The sequence below is a fragment of the Lutjanus erythropterus genome, chromosome 4 (genome assembly GCF_056507025.1).
Source record: "Lutjanus erythropterus isolate fLutEry1 chromosome 4, fLutEry1.hap2, whole genome shotgun sequence".
Lineage (NCBI taxonomy): Eukaryota > Metazoa > Chordata > Actinopteri > Lutjaniformes > Lutjanidae > Lutjanus > Lutjanus erythropterus.
This window is the reverse complement of record NC_139320.1, coordinates 32,877,105-32,896,981: the sequence shown is the minus strand read 5'-3', so window position 1 is coordinate 32,896,981 and position 19,877 is coordinate 32,877,105. Positions and strand designations below refer to the sequence as shown.

The 19,877-nt window shown below is 39.1% G+C and overlaps 2 protein-coding genes across 2 annotated transcripts; one reads left to right on the top strand and one right to left on the bottom strand.

Moving 5' to 3' along the window:
- Positions 1–3,636: 3,636 nt before the first annotated feature.
- Positions 3,637–14,875, bottom strand: LOC146328702 (uncharacterized). Its single transcript, XM_084717690.1, has 7 exons — positions 14,665–14,875; positions 13,279–13,389; positions 10,849–10,908; positions 9,759–10,400; positions 9,611–9,655; positions 5,715–6,929; positions 3,637–5,624 (listed from the first exon to the last, which is right to left on the bottom strand). The coding sequence occupies exons 2-7, from the start codon at positions 13,322–13,324 to the stop codon at positions 3,934–3,936; spliced, it is 3,699 nt and encodes a 1,232-aa protein (XP_084573816.1). The 5' UTR covers positions 13,325–13,389; positions 14,665–14,875; the 3' UTR covers positions 3,637–3,933.
- A 1,233-nt stretch (positions 14,876–16,108) lies between these two features.
- LOC146328701 (kunitz-type serine protease inhibitor 6-like) lies at positions 16,109–19,664 on the top strand. The gene is made up of 4 exons (XM_084716479.1): positions 16,109–16,468; positions 18,579–18,743; positions 18,926–19,096; positions 19,518–19,664. The coding sequence occupies exons 1-4, from the start codon at positions 16,153–16,155 to the stop codon at positions 19,637–19,639; spliced, it is 774 nt and encodes a 257-aa protein (XP_084572605.1). The 5' UTR covers positions 16,109–16,152; the 3' UTR covers positions 19,640–19,664.
- Positions 19,665–19,877: the final 213 nt, after the last annotated feature.

The following is a 19,877-nucleotide window of genomic DNA, read 5'->3' as shown; positions in this document are numbered from 1 at the left end:
GTCCACTATTTTCATCAGAGTCAAAAGTAAATAGTAAGAAGCCAGTTAAATTTCAGGTATTTAATTTTAAAAAGTAATTAGTTACATGTCTAGTTACCACCAAAAGTAGTGGAGCTACTTTATAAGGAATTACTCCCAACACTGTTCGTCATGGATGATTTAGATGATGTATTAAATGCAGAAGATAGCATTTATAGCCTTTATTATAAAGAAATGTGACGTGATTCATTGTCCAAAATTGTCACAGTTTAGAATGATGGTGGTCACATGCTGGCATGTGGCCAATAAGAGAAGAAAAAGGAAAAATCAGTCATGATCTGATTCTGACTACAAAAGACTCAAACCTACATATTTTAAATTCAATTCATTAAAATGAAAATTCTACATTAAGAAGAGTATGACATGAATACAGTTGACTTTACTTACTCCAACAGTTTATAATCAGACTCAGTTTTTAGTTTTCCACAGTTTCTCTCTGTGTGAGTAGAAGTGAGAGCAGCTGATATACAGGCCTGACTGAACAGACTGACTCATGCACACATCAAGGAAAATCTTATTTTAGCATGTTTGATTCCTCAGACACACCCAACTTTAGTTCAACAATCCCTGCACACAATTTCTGTGCAGTTAACCAGTCTTTGTCCAGAAAGCAACCATAAAGCAACAGATCTAAATGATATCAGATGCTCCTGCAGACGTCTGAGAACTTTCTGAATCTGCATTCATGTTTGTTTCTGTTCTTGTGGATGTGTGAAACAGCATCAGTCATGGTCAAAGTCCTGTCCTGAATTTGATTGTCTGCATTTGTCAAAGTATTGTTCAAATGTCCAGAAGTATTCTAACTTTGTCCTTTGTCATGTGAACCTGTGGTAGTCACAAATGCATGCATTTTGTATCAATCCGCCGCAGTGATGGACATGAACCAAGCACACATGTAAGTTATCATTTTTGTACTGCAAGATCTTTTGGAGGCAGGAACTTAACTGTTGTATTTTAAATATGTTGTAGATTTTTCATAATAATGCCTACTAGAAAATTTCAACATTTTTAGAGATGTGAGGGCCTGTTAGCAAAACAAGTCTCCAACCTATGTGGTCAGTGTTCATGGTCATCACATTTATCTCAGGAAATTAGGTGGATCTGATGTCTCTGTGGTGTTTTATACATAAAATGTCATTGGTTTCACAATATAAACTTCATTTCAGAGTCAGAATCTTTTTTTATTGTGGAGTTAGCAACAGTGCTGCCTTTGTGTACTTTTGACTGATATGTATTTGTCATAATTGAGGGTTTGGTAATGACGAGAGCAACTGTTGTGGATAATTCCTGCATGACTGTTTGTGTTGGTTTACAGGCCAGGCTTAACCAACTTTGTGAATCTGCATTCATGTCTGTACTTGTGCTCTCATAGACTTTAGTAATGACATCATCAACAAAGAGTCATCAAATTTCATACTAAAAAAAATATTCAGGGAGTTTTAACTTACACATAGACAATGTTTGGCTTTTAATACAACAGGAGACATTTTATTTAGTCGAATGTGTGTGAAAATAGCAGTGATTCACAGTAAATCAGCAATGATTAAAACTGACTATCATCAGTCACTATCATCAGACTTGACACTGTCGCGTGATGGTAGTGTAAAATTAAAAATTCTCCTTATTCAGGTCACATCACAACTGAGTTTGAGAGAGTGTTCAGTTGCACATACACGGAGCAGCTGTTGTGCTGCGGTCTATAAATAGTTGTGGCTGCTGCACTGTTCTGACCCTGTCTCTGCACAAAAATAAAGTGATCATAATATATTCACAATCTAAAAAGTACATGATAATGGTGTTGAGCCGAATGTTTTAGCACAAAAAGGAATAACAAGAAAATGAGATTTTTTCAACACTGCTGGCATGAAAAAACAAACACGCACACACAGTGTCTGCATATGTCAAAGTTTATTAGACACAACAACAACAGGTCTTATCAAAAACATTTATTCTTTGACAGATTATCAACAACTGCTGAAACTGGCGTCAGTCTCACTGGCCAACATTAATGGTCAGTGACATTCAATATATTACTTCACCAAATGACTGTCCAACACACACATTCCTACAGCATTGGCTAAATAACACACACACATATCTGATGCAGCACCCAACAGCCAAAACCATGCAGTGTGGCACTTAAGTTTGGCAGCAAAATACTTAAATTAGAACACTTTCTCCTCCTAGGTTCTCCTTGTTGTACAAATATTTTACTGTTCTCCCACCTCACCTAAAAGAAGAGTGAAGAAGGAGAACTTGTATGCATATATGCATGCATTTATATGCAGATATGATTTTTCTATTATTAATTATTATTGCTTGTTTTATTAATTTTTCCATACTGGTATATTTGTAGAACCACATATTATTATTATTATTATTATTATTATTATTATTATTATTATTATTAGTAGTAGTAGTAGTAGTAGTAGTATTAATTGAATATTATGTGGGTATCAATTTATTTTTTAATCTCTCTTTTTCCTTCTTTTCTCTTTTGTACAAAAATAATGAGATCTCTATTTACCTATAGAGCTTTACTTCTTCACTTCTGCATGCTTTCTTCTCTTATGTCTGTCTTAACTCGTTTCTCTGTTCCTGTATTCTCTTTGCCAAACGCTTAGGCCTACAATGCTCAGGTAACCTTACCGTTCCCTTATGTAGCGGAATTTCAGTTGCACTTATCATGGACCTGCCCTACTCATACGGCAGTTTCTCAGAGCTGTCACACACAAACATAGCCTCTGGGCCTGCCCTGTAGTCCTATATTAAAATTTACCTCAAAGTACTCAAGTACTGAATACAGCAGATTCTCAGTGCTAACACATGCAACTTAACAACTGGGCCTGCCCTGTATATGTCAATTTTTCCTAAGCTGGAGTAGCGGACTCTTAGTAATGCATTTATTTCTCTTTACTTGTCATTCATTTTCCACCTAGATCGAGCAGCTGCATAGCAGACCTCCCTCGGACTTCTCTTATTCTGCACACCTCCCAACTCACACACATAGGCACTAGTTGCAAGGAATTTCCATTCACTCTCACACAATGCATCCACACAGCTGTTTCATGAAAGCACACAGCTTCTGTGTAATGCAATTTGTATTTCACCAAAATGACGTCACCTCTTATTATACAAAGGTCAAGGATACTCAAGGATTCCTACTCTCAGCTGAACAGATCCTCTGCCACAGGCCAAAATCCCAGCAGAAAATTTATACGTTTTTTCTGCTCACGTCTTATGTTGAACAGTCGTGTGGGATTTTCAGGCTGCCTCAACGAGAATGCTGTCAGTCAAGAGTTGCCAAGGCCGGGGTCCCCACTGGTCCACCTGGCTGGCTTGCCAACAATGTGGTGGATTTTTCCTTGTCCAAATTACTTTTACCTTTTACTTTAACTATGCTATACTGTACATTAATGACTAAAAATAGAAAAATACTTTGAGAGGCACCACAAGACCTCACTTGATGTTAGAGAGACTGAGACAGACTCAAAATATTCAGAAGCAAAAGAAGCAGAGTGCAGTTCAATCCACAGGTTTATTTGCACACAGCAGCATACAAAGCCACTAACTTCTCTAACTTCTTGTATAACCTTCTTATACAACATGCTTATGTGAGGTACTGCACGAAATAACAAAAGTTAATTTATTACTTGTCAAACCCACACATGCCTCCCCTCTAGCTGAACTCTTCCCCTGCTCGCAAACATATTCTAAATTAATGAACAAATTCATTCACGAACTAGTTCATTCAAACTTTGGGGCAGCTGTGGATCAGGAAGCAGCATCAACCACTGATCACAGGGTTGATGGTTCGGTCCCCACCTCCTCCTGCCCCAAAACACTGAACCCCAAAATTTCTCCTGATGTTCAGCTCAGTATTAATGTAGACATTTACCAGTTAAACAGTCGAGGAACCAGGTAATTTAAACGTACCCAAAATGATGTGTCCTTTTCATCCAAAACTGTTGGTATCAGTTTCATTACTTCTTGCTCATGTTTTAGCTGCAGATCTTTCTTTTCCTCCTCAGTTTTAATATTACTAAGTTCTTGTTCATGTGTTTCTAGTAAGTCATTGATTTTTGACAGCCTTCCTGCAGTTTTGGTCACATGTTTCAGTAAGTCATAAATTTCACCTTGATGTTTTTTCTTCATTTGTTCTTCATTGTGGACTAGAAGTGCCCTTAAGACATCATACTTCTCATCTTTGTCTTTCAGTTGTTTCTCATGTTCTTTCTTCAGAGCTGCAGATTCCTGGTTGTATTTCTCTTTGAATTCATTAAACTCTTCAGCTTTCTTTCTGGCTTCTTCTTCATATCTCTTCTTCACATTCTCCATTTTCTTCTTATAGTTCTCCTCGATTTCTTTTTTCTCATTTTCCTCTTTTTCTCTTCTGATATGATCTTCTTCTTTTCTTTTCTTTTCATAATTTTCTCTTTCCTGTTCATATTCTTCTTGCAGTTTTCTAAATCTTGTTTGTTCTTCCAGTTGTCTCTGTTTATCTTCTTGATATCGTTTGTTCCACCATTCTTTTTGTTTTTTCTCCCAGTTCTCTCGTTCTTGTCTCATCTCTTCTATGTTCTGAATCAGCTTTTTGTCAATCATTTCCTTTGATTCTGACTCTAATTTTATTTTTCGCTCCAAAGATTCAACTTTTTGTTCCCACTCCTGTCGTTTAATTTCTTCCTGTTGTTTTCTCTCTCTGTTTTCTTCTTCTCTCATTTCCTGTTCCCTCTTTCTCTCCTCACGTTCTTTGTTGATGTATTCCTTTGTTTCTTCAAGTTGTTTTTCTCTCTGTTGTCTCTCCTCTTCCATTTCTGCTCTCTGTTTCTCCATTCGTCTTTTCATTTCTTCCATTTCTTCCTCATGTTTTCTCTGAAGCTCTTCCCTGACTCTCCTCATCTCTTCTTCCTTCTCCTTCAGGATTCTCTTCATTTCTTTTAGTATTGCTGCCTCGGCCTCTTGCAGCATCTCATTAGTGTAGCAGCTGCCTCCATTTGTTTCCACCAGGGTGTCAATCTTGTTTATCAGCTCACTGACTTGTGTGCGGTTTTGTTTATTACGGTTATTAAACACATGGTATCTTCCTCCACAGTCAGCGATCAGCTTCTTAAATGATTCATCACATTTCTTTTCGATATACTCATCAGTGGACATTCCTACATCCTCCAGTGAATCTCCTCCAGTTAAAAGAATGATGGTGAACTTCTCAGCATTCTTCCCAAATCCTTCCTTGATGAGCTTTAATGTCTTCTTCTCCTCTGGTGTAAATCTACCGATCTGCATCACCATCAGGAAGACATGTGGTCCTGGAGCCAGAAGACTTATGCATTTCACCATCTCCTCATTCACTTCATCATGAGACAAATTTGTGTCAAACAGACCAGGAGTGTCGACGACAACAACAGGACGACCGTCCACTTCACTCTGTGCTTTCTGACAATGTCTGGTTACTGATGTTTGACTTGGTTCAGCTTTAAACTCTCTACTTCCTAGAATGGTGTTTCCTGAAGAGCTCTTTCCACAGCCAGTCTTTCCTATCAGCACAATCCTGAGAATCTCTGGACACTGTGTCTCTTTATCACCTGTGAAATAAGAAGACCAGGAGTTACTGAAGGACAGAGAAAAGAAACTATTATGTATTATTATTTATAATTATCATTTATAGAACTTACAGCTAATTGTGCTGTTTGACTTCGAGTCTTTCAGTTCAGACAGCAGTGTGTTGATCTTTTCCATCTGGGCAAATACAAATGTTTCTGTTGTGTAGCTACATGGTTTGTCTTCGTCAGGTTTCAATTTTTCCACCATGTCCAACAGCTCTGGGATCTGCTGCTGGTCCTTGATGTTGAGGACAACATGTCTTCCTCCACAGCTCTGAAGGAGCTCCCGGATGTCTGGGGTCTTTCTTACAAATTCAATGACAGCTGGAGCTGTAGGATCTGAGTCCACAGTCAACAGAATCATGGTGAAGTCATTGACTCGAGAGCTGAATGTGTTCTGAATGGTCTTTACCTCTCCCTTGTCTTCATCAGTGAGGGGACACACAGGTAGGACCAGGATGAAGGCATGGACGCCCTCAGGATCACAGAGAGAGATACACCTGAATGATTCCTCCATCACTGCCTCCTGAGGTTTTCCATACAAGGCAGGCAGCTCCACCAGAGAAACCCAATGTCCACACACCTCTCCCTGATTTTTAACACACTCTGATGAGTTGGAGACTGAATGAAGATCTTTCTGACCTAAAATGGCCTCAGCTGCTGAAGTCTTCCCTGCTCCTCTCCTCCCACACAGAACCAGGTTTAAAGATGGTTTCATGTGTTCAGACTTTGGTCTCATGGTCTCTTCAGTGAAGGTGAGGAAGGTTCCTTTGTTTTTATCCACAATGTTCTTAATCTTCTCCATCAACAGTCTGTGGTTATCATCAGTCATGTTGTAGTATCTTCCTCCACAGTCTTCAAGGAGCTGATTCACAGTGAAACTTGTTTCATCCCCTTCATGTGTGCTGATGACCATCGAGTGTTTAAAAGCATCTGGACCAAACAAACTCAGGATGAACTTTAGTGTTTTTCTGTTCTCTTCAGTGAACTCAGAGGGTCTCACTAACAGCAGAAGAACATTTGGCCCAGGAAAACACAGAGTCACACAGTTTCTCATCTCTGTTCTCAGCGTCTCCACAGACAGACTGAAGATGTCTGGAGTTTTCACTACTGTTAGAGGATTTCCTCCCCACTCTCCGCTCTCCACACAGTGTTTGGTTGTTAAAAGATTTGTGAGATAGTTTTTCTGTTGCTGAGTTTTACCAGTGATGAAGTTTCCAAGTGTTGTCTTTTTGTCCTCTTTTTTCCCCAACAGCAGAATTCTGAGTCCACACTGAGTTGGACTCACTGCAACAAAAACATATGACACAGAGATGTTTACATCTAACTTGTTTATGCTTGTTTATAAAATAATAATGATGTCATTGCAGGGGGCAGGTGGTTACACCTCTGTTACTGCACACAGCAGACGTCACCCCACCCTGCCTCACTGTCTTCATCTCTAGGATATTTTATAAAGTCGCTGTGTATGTGTGCGAGGCTTGATGTTAATTATGGAGCCAATTAAAATGATCAAAACCAACATGTGACGCTGAACGACATCAGCACCATCCAGCTGCACTTACAAAACAAAAGATATCTATTTTTCTTCATTGACAGACCCTGTCACACAGCAGAGCAAACAGGTGAGGGAAGGGAGAGGGGACATTGCCTACTAATCAATCATGCATGGTTTGGGTCATTGATTAGCGTATGTTTCTGTGGGTGAGGTGGTGTGGTTTGGCCCTCACAGTGGCTCAGGTGAGTACAGTAAAAACCTTGACCCACACCCTAATAAACAGCATCCAGCATGTTTCAGTGGGTCCAGACCAAGGTTATTATAGTTGAGGAAAATGAACATAATAACGAAAACTAGAATTGAAAAATCATTTCAGCCAACTGAAATAAGAATAAAAATGAGATTTTTTTAAAAAAAAGAACTACTACTAACTGAAACTTTGTTACGTGTTTACAAAACTAACTTAAACAAATTAAATTTGTAGTGATAACATCCTTTGTTTTCGTATTTGTAAATTTACTTCATACATACGGCTTTTGGGTTGATATGAAATCTATTTATTTAGCTCTGCCGATTTTAAGCAAGCTGCCTGAACTGTACTGCCCCTCATGGTCAGTGATGTCACGTGTTGACAATCTGCCCACGCCAGCTAGCATAATGGCTACGGTGAAAATTGGGAGGAAGCGGCAGAGTCCTATTTGGGATTTCTTTGAATACGACCGTGTCAAAGATAAAAGTAAATGCCTTGTGGAGGAAGCAGGTGATAAAGTATGTGGAATACTTCTCAAGGGGAAAAACCCCACAAATCTGAAGGTTTATTTGAAAAGCTCCCATAAGAAGGCTAACCAAGAGTACCTGGATAACGTAGCCCTTCACTCGAACCACAATTCAATACATCCGGAGCGGCAAGAGTCAATAACCTCATCCAAGCCAAGATGGATAAGGCAAAGCAGAAATTGAAAGATACAATAAAGGAGGCAAGGAAGCTTTGTGTAGATGGCTGGAGCAAGAGAGGATTTACAGCATCTTTCATGGGTGTGTCAGCTTGTTTTTACCATCCGCCTGGAGACCAAGTTTACCATGCTTTGCTGAACCTACACTGAATGGAGCACCCACACTCCGGGGAGTCCATTGTCTGTCGGCCAGGATGAATTGTGGTCATGTGTATGCAGCAAACTTCCCAAACCTTGGAGATGCCTGTTATGAATATGTGGTCCCTTTAATTTTTTCTTTTAAAACTAAAATGGCCAATAATATTAGACTAATCATTACTGATATGAAAAAAGACTACTGATGCTTTTGTAGTCAATTAGCCCACATCAGTTCACTTTTGGCTACTGATATACACCAAGTCTAGTCAAAAGTTAAAAGAAAAAGCAAAGCGCATCAGCATCCACCAGAGAGAGAGAGAGCAGTATCTTAACCTGTGTTCTATCAGATGCATGTGCACTTTCAGTGTCTAAAATATTCAGTGTATTCACTTTATGGTGTCAAATATAACATGCAAGGTACTATACTGTTAATCAACTGCGGTGATTTGCACTAAAGCTGCTGCACCTCTAGTGCAATTCTTTATGTAGTTCATTTTGAGTTGGTTCATGTAAATGAATCAAACCTCTACTCTAGAGTTTATTGGGTTTTTGAGTTTGTTCATGTTTTCCTTAGATTGAGCTCCCCGAGACTCCTCACTGCCAAACAATGTGACGTGTCTTATGAATGGGTTCATGTTATTATGTTCATGTGTGTCTTTGGTCTGTTGATTTTTATCCACCACACTACCTGCATCTAACCTCAGAAGCAGTACTGCACACATTTTGTACTTCAGGCTGCTGTCTTGTGGACTGTTGCATTTGATTTGTGGATGGCTGTTCATCTGTCCTCTGAATACATTTTTTTTTAAATTGTATCTTTTATCTTTTTTGCAAATCTGCTCTAAAAACTAATTAAAACTAACTGAATTTGAAAACCAAAAGTCAAAACGAAATAAAAACTAAAACTAATGGAACAATCTGAAACTATTATAACGTTGGCACTGGAGAGTCACTGCAGCTTCAACTGTCAGACGATGATTTAAGAGCAGCTGCCAGCTACAAGTGTATAACTTATAAGGGGGCGTTTCAGAGTTGGATTACAGGTCTGGCTGGTGGTTCCTAGAGGGGGGGTGGGGGTCTTGGGTGAAGGCTGGGGGCAGAGAGTCCTGCTGGAGTTTACTGGAGACTGATTATCGGCCTTGGGATAGGCTCTGGGGGGGCACTGTGATCTGTAAAACCTTCAGAATGACAAAACTAATGCTGCTTTATTTTTTATTGCAGTTGGGGAATAAAGAGCCACGAAGTAATTTTATTCTGTGTCTGGTCCTGGTCTCATATTTCATCTGGCTACATATACTGTTACTGCAGATGTGACTGTCAGTAAACAGTGTTATTTATAACTGCAAATAAACACTTTGTGTTTGTGATCATTTACTTACTTTTGTATTTCTCTGAGAGAGAGGTTTCTTTGACGGCACCCAGATCTGTAAACAGATGACATGAACTCACAGCCTCATGTTCTCATGTGATCTATAATGATTTGTGTAAAAGTTTTCATATCTTTCTTTGAATTGTTGCTGGACTTACCAGCAGCAGTAACAGCTTCCAAGATGCCCAAATGAGTTTTCTTTTGTTTGGTATCTTGTTTATCACCAGCTAAATCAGTTGCTTCTTCAAACACATCAACGCTCACATGTTCTCCATTGTTCTCCTTCACAATTTGACCCAAACGTGTCAACAACTCTGAAACTTCAAGGTCCTCCATCTTCAAGTGCCTGTATCTGCATCTTCTAATCATGTCTTTCAAGAGTGGATGCTGCATATATTTTGTGATGAAACCTGGACTCTCTTCTCTGGCTGCTGATATCAGAACCAGTGAATGAGCAAATGATCGATCACTTAAGTTGTCAAGGAATGATTCTAGCCTCACTTTGTGTTCCTCAGTGAAGTCTTCAGGCTGGAGAACCAACAGGAACACATGAGGTCCAGGATCAGACAGTCTCACACAGCTTTGCACATGTTTTGTCAGTTTTTGTAAGGAGATGTCAGGATGCAGCAGATCTGGGGTGTTGATGAGAACTATTTCTCTCCCCTTCACCTCTCCTCTTTCTGTCAGACAGCGGCCTGGTTCTCTCTCAGTACTGAACTTTGTCTCTCCCAGTATGAAGTTCCCCACTGAACTCCTCTGAGACCAGCTGTTCCCCAGCAGAACAACCCTCAGCTCAGACACTGAAACCACAAATGAAAACAGATAGTTATGAAGGTTCGGTCCAGTTGTGCTGCTACACTGGATGTGCAGTTTATAGAGTAATCAGTGTAGAAATTCTACCAGGAGGGAAAACTTTGATCATTTATTGGAGACGCATCCATGATTTTACATTCCCAGTCTGGGAGGTGGGTCACCTTGGGAAGTTCTGACAGAAACACTACATTCATGTTTCATTTTTCCAAAAGCCTGTGTCATAATCAATGACCTACCGGTCTTTAGAGACTGAATAACATTTACATGTGAAGCAACACTAAACTTCTGTCATTTGAGGCTGGATGGAGAATTAGATCAAAGTGGACCAAAATCACAAGACACATTTGAAGAACAACTTTCATCACATGAATCTTAAATTAAATTAAATTTTAACTTTGTATTTTGTAGTTTGATTCAGTCTGAGGTTTAACTTACTGGTAGGTGGCAGAAATTCAAAGCTGCTGCTGCGCTTCACAGGTTGGACATCATCTGACTCTGTAAGGACACATGAATACATTTATTCATCCATTCACTGACATGTATTTGATAATATGATTGTTTATGACTTTAATAAATATATAATAAAGTACAGGGGCACTCAGAGTGTGCTGACCTCTGTCAGTGACATATGTCCTATCTTGCACTGTTATCAAAAGTGAAAAATAATTTGTCCACCAAGTTTCATGAAAATCAGACCAGTAGTTTTTCTGTAATCCTGCTGTCAGACAAACAAACAGCATGAAAAACATGACCTCCTTAACCTCCTCCTTGGCAGAGGTAAAAATAAATCATTGAACCAGGTTCAGGAATACCGGCCCGGCCCAACACTACAGGGGGGCCTAAGAAAGACTTTCTTCAGGGAGTTTCCTAATTTACCTGGAGCCAAAAACTGTGAAATAACTTTATAAAACTTTCTTTAATGAGGACAAAATGATAACCATTGGACATTGTATTATGTGGCAATAACGTTCCTTCTGTCTATAAAATGGGCATAATCCTTCATTACATCAACACACAAACACACATTTATAATAAACATGCCTTCATTCACTCGATGTTCATCAGTTCTTAAAGATGATATATTATGATAATTTACAGCTTTATATTTTCATTTTCTGGTTGCACTTGAGTGTCTTTACATGATTCACAGTTCAGAAACATCCTTATTTATCTTGTACTGGCCCTTTATTCACCCTCTGTTTGAAACGGGTCATTTTAGCTCCTGTCTCTTAAAAAGTCCAATTTCCTCTGATTGGTTAACTTTTTGTAAACCTGCTGAGAGACATGATGTGTCTTTGTGAGCTCCACTCTGCATCAGCAGACAGTGCAGAGCAGAGTGTTGGCTGGAAAACAAAGAAAAGGCAATGGTTCAAGACTGTGTAGAATAATTATATCATTATTTGAAGAGAGAAGAAACTACCCATCCCACAATCCATTGTTATTCCATCCATCATTATTATAATGTTTTCTATTGTAATATCTTATAGTTTGTGTTTCATATGTATATAAATCATTTTCACTGCAGCAGAATTACATTATTTGTAGGGTTCATGTTAGCTACTTAACTAGCTAGCCAGCTAGCGGAACTAAACAGTAAACAGGGGCAGTAAACATTTCCATGGTAACAGGGAGTTCTGCCAATCACAGAACTCGCTTTCACACCTTAGGATTGTGGATAGTGAAGGTATTTCTCCATGACATTGTGAATAAAACATGCTTTTCTTAAAACAAAGTTGAAATCATACAGACTCGTGGCTTCAGCAGGAGGATCTACCATCACTTGATAATCTCATAGCTCATAGTCAGTTCATAATGGCTGGTTATAACATGAGGACTAATAATCTAAATCCTCTGTGCTGAATATGAATGTGATTTCACTTCTGGAACCTCACTATTGAGCTCTATTTCCTATTGGAGAAGAAACAGCCAGAGTTAACCTTGTCTGATTCTCTGATTGTTTGGTTTTGTGGCACAAATATAACTCTGCATCAACGTGAGCGAGCATGAAGTCAAAGTAAAGAGTCTGAGTGACAGAGGGACCCTCAGCGTGAGTCTGTGTACAGCAGTCTGCTGCACATACAGCAGGAGTTTTTGAGAGGACGAGTGAGTCAAACTGAGCCAGTCGGGTTATTATTGCAGATTTTTGTCTGATCAAACAAAATGCTTCTTTGCTTGCATGTTGGTATTCTTCAAAATATAACATATGTGCTCTAAAAATAAACTTTTCTGTACTCAGAATCTAACATTTTTCAGGAATGTGGAACAAATGTAATATCATATTAAATGACCTGAAACGAGTCATGATAGAGGCGTGGATGATGAATGCAGCAGAGCTCCTGTGCACTCCAGGATCAAATGTATAATCAAACTATATGTCCTTAAATGTTTGTTTAGTGCCTTATGATGCACTCTGACCACATTCCTCGATGACATTTCACCTTGATATTATGTTTTGATTGATGAATGTAGTCTACATCTAATTCAACTGTTAAAATCATATGAGAGGGAAAAATATGTATTTTGTACAGACGGCTCTCCATTAGTGTGTTTGTGTATAAATCATACGTCATTCTTTATTTGTATGTTCACCTAAACTTTCATACATTAAAGGCTGGACATGTAGGTTTGTGTCTGTGTTAAATAAAAAAGGTAAAACAATGAGTCTTGTCACGATGCCACCTTGTGAATTTAATTAAAAGTATATAAAGTATATAAACTGTCAAGTTATGCTCATCTGACAGAGATCATATAATGCAGCAGTAGATAACATATCTGATGGTACTAATGATGGCTCAGAAGTGAGGATGTCTCTTTTGTTAAATACCTGTTGAGTGTGTGTAGATGAATTATTGTGACTGGACTCACCTGATCCTGCAGTCGCCATGATGTCACCTGATCCTGCAGTTGCCATGATGTCACCCTGCTGGAAACATCAGAGACTCATTGAACTGAAGACCAACCAGCTGCTCGAAGAACCTGAAGGAAGAATAATTACAATATTAATAATCTGGTTTATTCACACATGAAAATGTTTTTTTAAAGTAACAGGACAGGACAGGTACCTGGATTTCTGGTAAAATATCAAATAAAAAACACAAAATGCCAAATAAATGTCATAAAACTTATAATGAAAGGAGGGCTGCAACTAATGATTATTTTCACTGTCAATTAATCCGTGGATTATTTTCTCAATTAATTGATTAGTTGTTTCGTTGATAAAATGTCAATCAGGAGAGGAGTAAAGAAAACAGAAAATATTCACATTTCAGATAAATTGATTATCAGAATAGTTCTAGATGAATTTACTGATTGATTGATAATGGATTAATTGTTGCAGCTCTAAATGAAAGTCCTGCTCCTCTCTCATCCTGTCTCTGCTGTTATAAATATAAATATAAATCTCACTGATGACGTCTGCTGGGAAATCCACCGTCTCTTCTCACTTATCAAATGTCTTGCGCCTGTGAATATTCTCATTCATCCAGGTCATAGTTATCTTAAGGGATTAAATCGATCGCAACTGGACTGGTAAAATTGTCGTAGAAGACGTTTCGACTAGATAGCCCAGATAGCAAAATTCTTTTGGCCCATATCTGGCCCACACCTGACATGTTCATCTGGCCCACATACCGCATGGAATGATGGCACTTGGGAGGTCCGCTCCTGTTTGCCAAAAGTGGGCCACAACCAAGCCATCACAATGCCAGATGTCAACCAAAAACTGGCCAAATAAACCAGCACTCAACCGAATGTGGGCCACTGTACACTTTTATTCTGGCCCAAGTACGACATGGGATGATGGCACATGAGTGGTCCACAGCTGTTTGCCAGAAGTGGGCCACAACCAAACCAACACAGTGCCAAATGTCAGCCGACACCAACTGAGATAAAAAATATCTAGACTGAAGACAAAATCTAAATATAGTATATCTCATTTAGCTCGTGAATTAATTATTGCTGTATTTATTGTTTTAATGTTATTGTACTTCTGCCTCCAACAGCTGAACACCTCGTCTGTGTATTTATTTATATCAGACATGATTTTAATATTGTAATTTATTGTCTCAGTGTCAGTCAGTATAAAGAGGAAACGAACAGAAAGCTGTTTGGAGATCAGTTAGTGAAGTTTACTGACAGAACTACAAGCTGTGAACTGACTGATGTCAACTACATCCTCATCTTAATCAACATATTGATCTGCAGCAATAATAGATTATTGATATTATTTTAAAGATATTTGTTAGAATTTACCTCTATTTGAGTTCAGGTTCGTTTGATGATCCGTCACTTTGCACCAAAAGACGACAGAAAGTTAAAGTGTCTCGAGGTCTGACGTCATCATGTCCTCCACTGATCGCCCTGCCTTCGACAAAATGACACTAATGTATCGACAGATAAGAACTTCTGGGTTTGAGGACAGAAGTACTGCAGTTAATCCAGCCTCCACTTCGAAAAACACCGGCTGTCTGTCCCCCACTTGTTTTGTGGTGCGCCTATGTAGTAGGCATTACGATAAGGGAGCGTGGACTGATTTCAAAATAAAAGTAACCTTCTTGTGAACGTGCTCTCACATACATTCAATCAGTCTGTCTGTCTGTCTGTGAATTAATAATAAATCAATGAATCGGTTGATCAATTAATAATTTAAATAAAACAACAGAAAAGAATACAGTCCATGCAATTAATATAAAGGTATTTTCAGTATTAGCGTATTGATATTAAAAAGAAACTACCTGTTTCCACAGACCAGTTTCAATGCAGACTGATAGTACCTCAGTGTCACTCAGACATTATCAGGGAAGTCTGATGTAGACTTTCATATTAAAGCTCTCTAAAATGTCATATTTTTCCTGTCTCTGCTCTAAATTTAGACTGATATTCTAGTTTAAATTTTTCTTCTTGGTCTTAGCCTCAAGAACGCTCCACCACATGCACCTGATCTGCAGGACTGTCTACATCAGACTTCCCAGATATTGTGTGAGTAACACTGTGAGGTGGTGTACTATCAGTCAGTGGTGGTGTACTATCAGGAAACAGGAAGTTCCTTTTAATATCAATCTGAATTTAGGTGGAAATACTGCAAATATTTGACATGTTAGAGGGCTTTATTTTTTAAAGTCTATGTAACAGGTTGAAATTATATCTTTATTTTTGTGTTGAAACTTCAGATCTTGATAAATATTGAGGTATCTGTGTTTTAAAATATTTATCATGTGTTTTGTAACCTGTTTTAACTGAAGAGTTAATGCCTGTACTGTCACTTTAAGAAATCTGAGGGGTTTATTTTTTTTACATCAATGCAGCGCCACTCTCAGTTCATGCTCTGCTCCATGAAAAATCTTGGAGGGACACCTAATTTAGAGGTTTGGAGACCAGAAAGAGTTTGGTTTTTAAATGTGTCACCAGTGTGGACACAGTGCTGTCATTAAATGAATGAATTGAAATTCAGGTTTGTTAACCTTCACAGGAACTCTGAAGTGAGGACAACGGGAGTTTAATTAAGATCTCTGAGGTGAAACAAAGAGGCCACTCCCTCTCAGAATATGACAATGCTGGATGACATGTGTGGTTAGAAATCTATCACAGAGGAATGTGTGGTGATGGAGGCGAGTGGGTGGAGCAGGTAAAACTTTTAATGACTCAACACAAAGCCACTACAACAGGAAGTGGATCCATCGGTCTGTTCTCTACAAATCTGTTCATTTCTTTATCTGAGCTGAAGGTTTTTAGAAAGAAGCAATGACCAAAAGGAGTCTGTTCTGTCTGCTGTTGGTGTGTCTCCTGGTTTGTCCCGGTCTGTTCCAGGTCCCCAAGCCGGACCAGTGCCTCGCCTCTGGGATCTACAGTCTGATCCGGATGCCAGAGCCTAAGGATGCACAGAGCTGCTGGACAGATTGCTCTGCGGAGGCTGAGTGCCATGTGGCCGTGATGGTCACACCGCTCAACGGTTCACCTCAGTGTCTGCTGGTCAACTGTCTGAAACAAGGCAAACACTCGTTCACCCGACAGCCCAGTGAACAGATCACGGTTTATCCCACCAACACCACTGATGATGGTAAGTTAAGATTCATATTTTCTACAGGATTGGGTTTAGAGCTGCACAGAAATCATCTGTCAGGAATTCAGATTCTCTTGAATTGTCATGTAGGGGTGCAGCAGATCACAGTCCGTGTGTGAAACGCAGTAATGTTTCTAAGACAACAATATCTTGAAATTGTTGCACAGTGTAACATCACCCCTTTTGTTTTTCATCGTCTGTTTGTATCTGTTTGTGTGACTTTTTTTTTTTAGTAACTAGAAGATGTTCTGCCTCAGTTTGACTCAACTCATCAGCCCAGCACTGTGGGGGAGATGTGTGGTGATGCAGGCTCATCTTGAGTCAAGCAGCTGTAAAACGCTGCTTAAACACAGGCCACTTCCTATAAATTCTTCAAAATAAAAGTCCTTTAATATTTTGTTTTTGCAAAGCTTTTATTACAAAGTGGCTCCTGTCAGCTGAAAGTGAACATGAAACAGTAAAATGAAGCAGAAACCTGAAAGTACAAACAGCAACGCAGGAGGGAAACTAAACTTCAAACCACAGAGATTCAGTTAGAAGCTAGAAAAAGTACTGAGAACTCAACACAGAGGATCTCTTTCCCTCTGGGCCCCTGCACAAACATGAGCTGAGTCTCTGAGAAAGGTTAACTCTCCTCCATTTTCTTGGTTATAAAGTGATGAGTCCCCATCTAATACATGATTGGTTGCCTGGAAAAAAGCCTGTGATGACACCAGTGGCTTTCTGAAAAGTTCAGAGATTTTCCCCTTAAAATGTTTGAAGCAGCTGCACAAAAAAGTCGGAGCACTTGGAAAAAAAGACGCCTGGTATGGCATCCATTCTGTAGGCACTGTGGCTCAATCCTAAACTGGCCTCTACACCTCCTCACTCCATGATGAGTGTGACTCCACACTGTCATGCCCTGTTTGGGGTAAAACCTGAGCACAGCATAAAAGTGACTCCCCTCTTTCCTCACTCTCATAGATGACCAGTGCCATGGTAGATCCAGCAATCAAGCATTGTTCAGTGTGGCAGACAAATAGATGTCAGAGTGACTGTAGCCCAAAACAACAAATAAAATAATCTAGGGATTTATTAATGAAATTACCTACCTGAAAAAGAAAACAAAAGAAAGACAGGTACGTTGACTGACTCCCTATCAAAAACAGGAGAAAAAGGGGAATGTTAAAAAAAAGGCGTCTAATCCCTACAGATATGAGGACTGTTTTTCTTTTTAACATATTTACATTCTGAGAAAAGTGCAACACATTAATCTCAACACCAGCTTCCTTGAAACAGCACAGCACAGACAGATTGATTCAGGTGGTGTAGCACAGTCTGGTTTTTAAAGCAGGCAGCCTCAATCTCTGATCCAATCATCAGCACACGCAATCGCAATGAAAGTGAACTCTCTGATCTTCTTGACAAAGACTTCTAGAGGTTCTGTGAAATATTGCGATGTAGACCAGAAACATCCAAACCTCCTCAAAACCCCGTCTCTTGTACACAGCTATTTAGAACTTCTTAAAGAACCCAGAGTGTTGGTATGAAAACTCTTGAGACAAACCTATTGATTCTAAAATATTAAGTACAACTTAAAAATGAAGTTGTTTTTCCTGTTTTCCAATGAGTATTCTCAAATTAAGAAGCTTCAGTTCTGTAATGTGACCTTTTCCTGTGCTTTCCCTGCACTTTCAATACTAGACAGTACTAGATGATACCAGACAATGCTAGACAAAACTGGACAATACTACACATTACTACACATTACTAGACAGTAACACAATACTAGACAGTACTAGACAGTATTAGATGATACTAGACAATGCTAGACAAAACTGGACAATACTACACATTACTAGATAGTAACACAATACTAGACAGTACTAGACAACAAAAGACAGGACTAGACAATACTGAACAAAATTAGACAGTACTAGACAGTACTAGATGATACCAGACAATACTAGACAGTACTAGACAATATAAGATATTACTAAACATATTTAGGGATTGTTTTGCCTCTACCTAAGCTCCGCCCACAAAAAACACATCCTAATGTTTACCAACAGAGAAGGGGTCTAACATATGACTAAATCATTTGTGCCATCTCTCCTTCTCCCCCCAGATCACTGCCGTGAAATAATGAATTACAGCAGTTGTCAGATTGGAGCTCCCAGATTCTTCTACAACAGGACCAGTTACAGGTGTGAGTTCTTCTACAGCGGCTGTGGGTCCAACAAGAACATGTTTGAGACCCAGGAAGGTTGTGAAGCTCTCTGCAATGAAAAGTGTAAGAGATCTATTAAATATTGTCAGACTGAAGGCACTCAAAACTTTGATTGTGATGCGCTGCACCATCTCAAGCTCGAGTTTGACTGTTTGAGTTGTGACTACGGGTCAGAGAGGGAATTTGTGTGACTCCATCATGGAGGGACCTGAACAACTTTATTCCCTCCATCTTTTCCCCATCAGTCCATTGTTATCGGCCCATGCAGTATGGCGACTGCAGTGCAAACATGCCCAAATTCTTCTACAACATATCGAGTGAGAGGTGTGAGAGATTTATCTTCAGCGGCTGTGGGTCCAATGGGAACATCTTTCTAACTGTGGAAGAGTGTGAAAACCTCTGTGGTGACGTGAAAGGTACAGACATCTTTCATTCTTTATGTTGGTTTCGGTTCTTTAACTGTGTTGCACACGGTCACCCATTTCAGCTGTTAACAGTGTTGATATAAGACCATTCTGCAAAACCCCAAAGTACCTTCAATGGCAGGTTGTTATGACCTCCAGGTTTGGGTTGACGGGTCAAAGAATAATTCAATGCAGAAGAAGGAAAAGGAAGAAGGGGACACTAAGACAAAACTGTAAAAAACTCCAACATTATAACTGAGAGTGGGAGATACCATGTCCTCCATCCTTAAGCACAGAGTTTTATTTTCAAGATTTGTTTGATATTTTGTGTGACTTCATGCTTTGCACACAACATCATATGTATGTACAGTATAAATATAGTAACGTATGGAAAGACGTGACACTAAATCAAGTTTTTTATGTATAAAAACAGGAACAACAACCAGTCCACCTGCTGAAGATAAGGGTAACAACCTGTCTGTTCTTTTCTACATTATCTTCTCTTGTACAGCTGTCTCATCAACATCAACAGACACTAACACAAAACAAAAGTAAAATATATAAGCAAGAAAAATAAGAACAAGAAGTTGAAAACTGTTCTGGTCCGACCCCCTCTTACTCTTCATACACTTATAAAATAAAATGATATTTCAGTTTGCAGCCATCAGTGTCTGTGATAATTTAATTTAATGAGCTCAAACACATTTGGAGAAAACAGGAGCAAAACAATCAGAGCAGAGTTAAGTTTAGTTTGGATAGTTGTGTTGAGTTTTATAACTATTTCAACAACTCT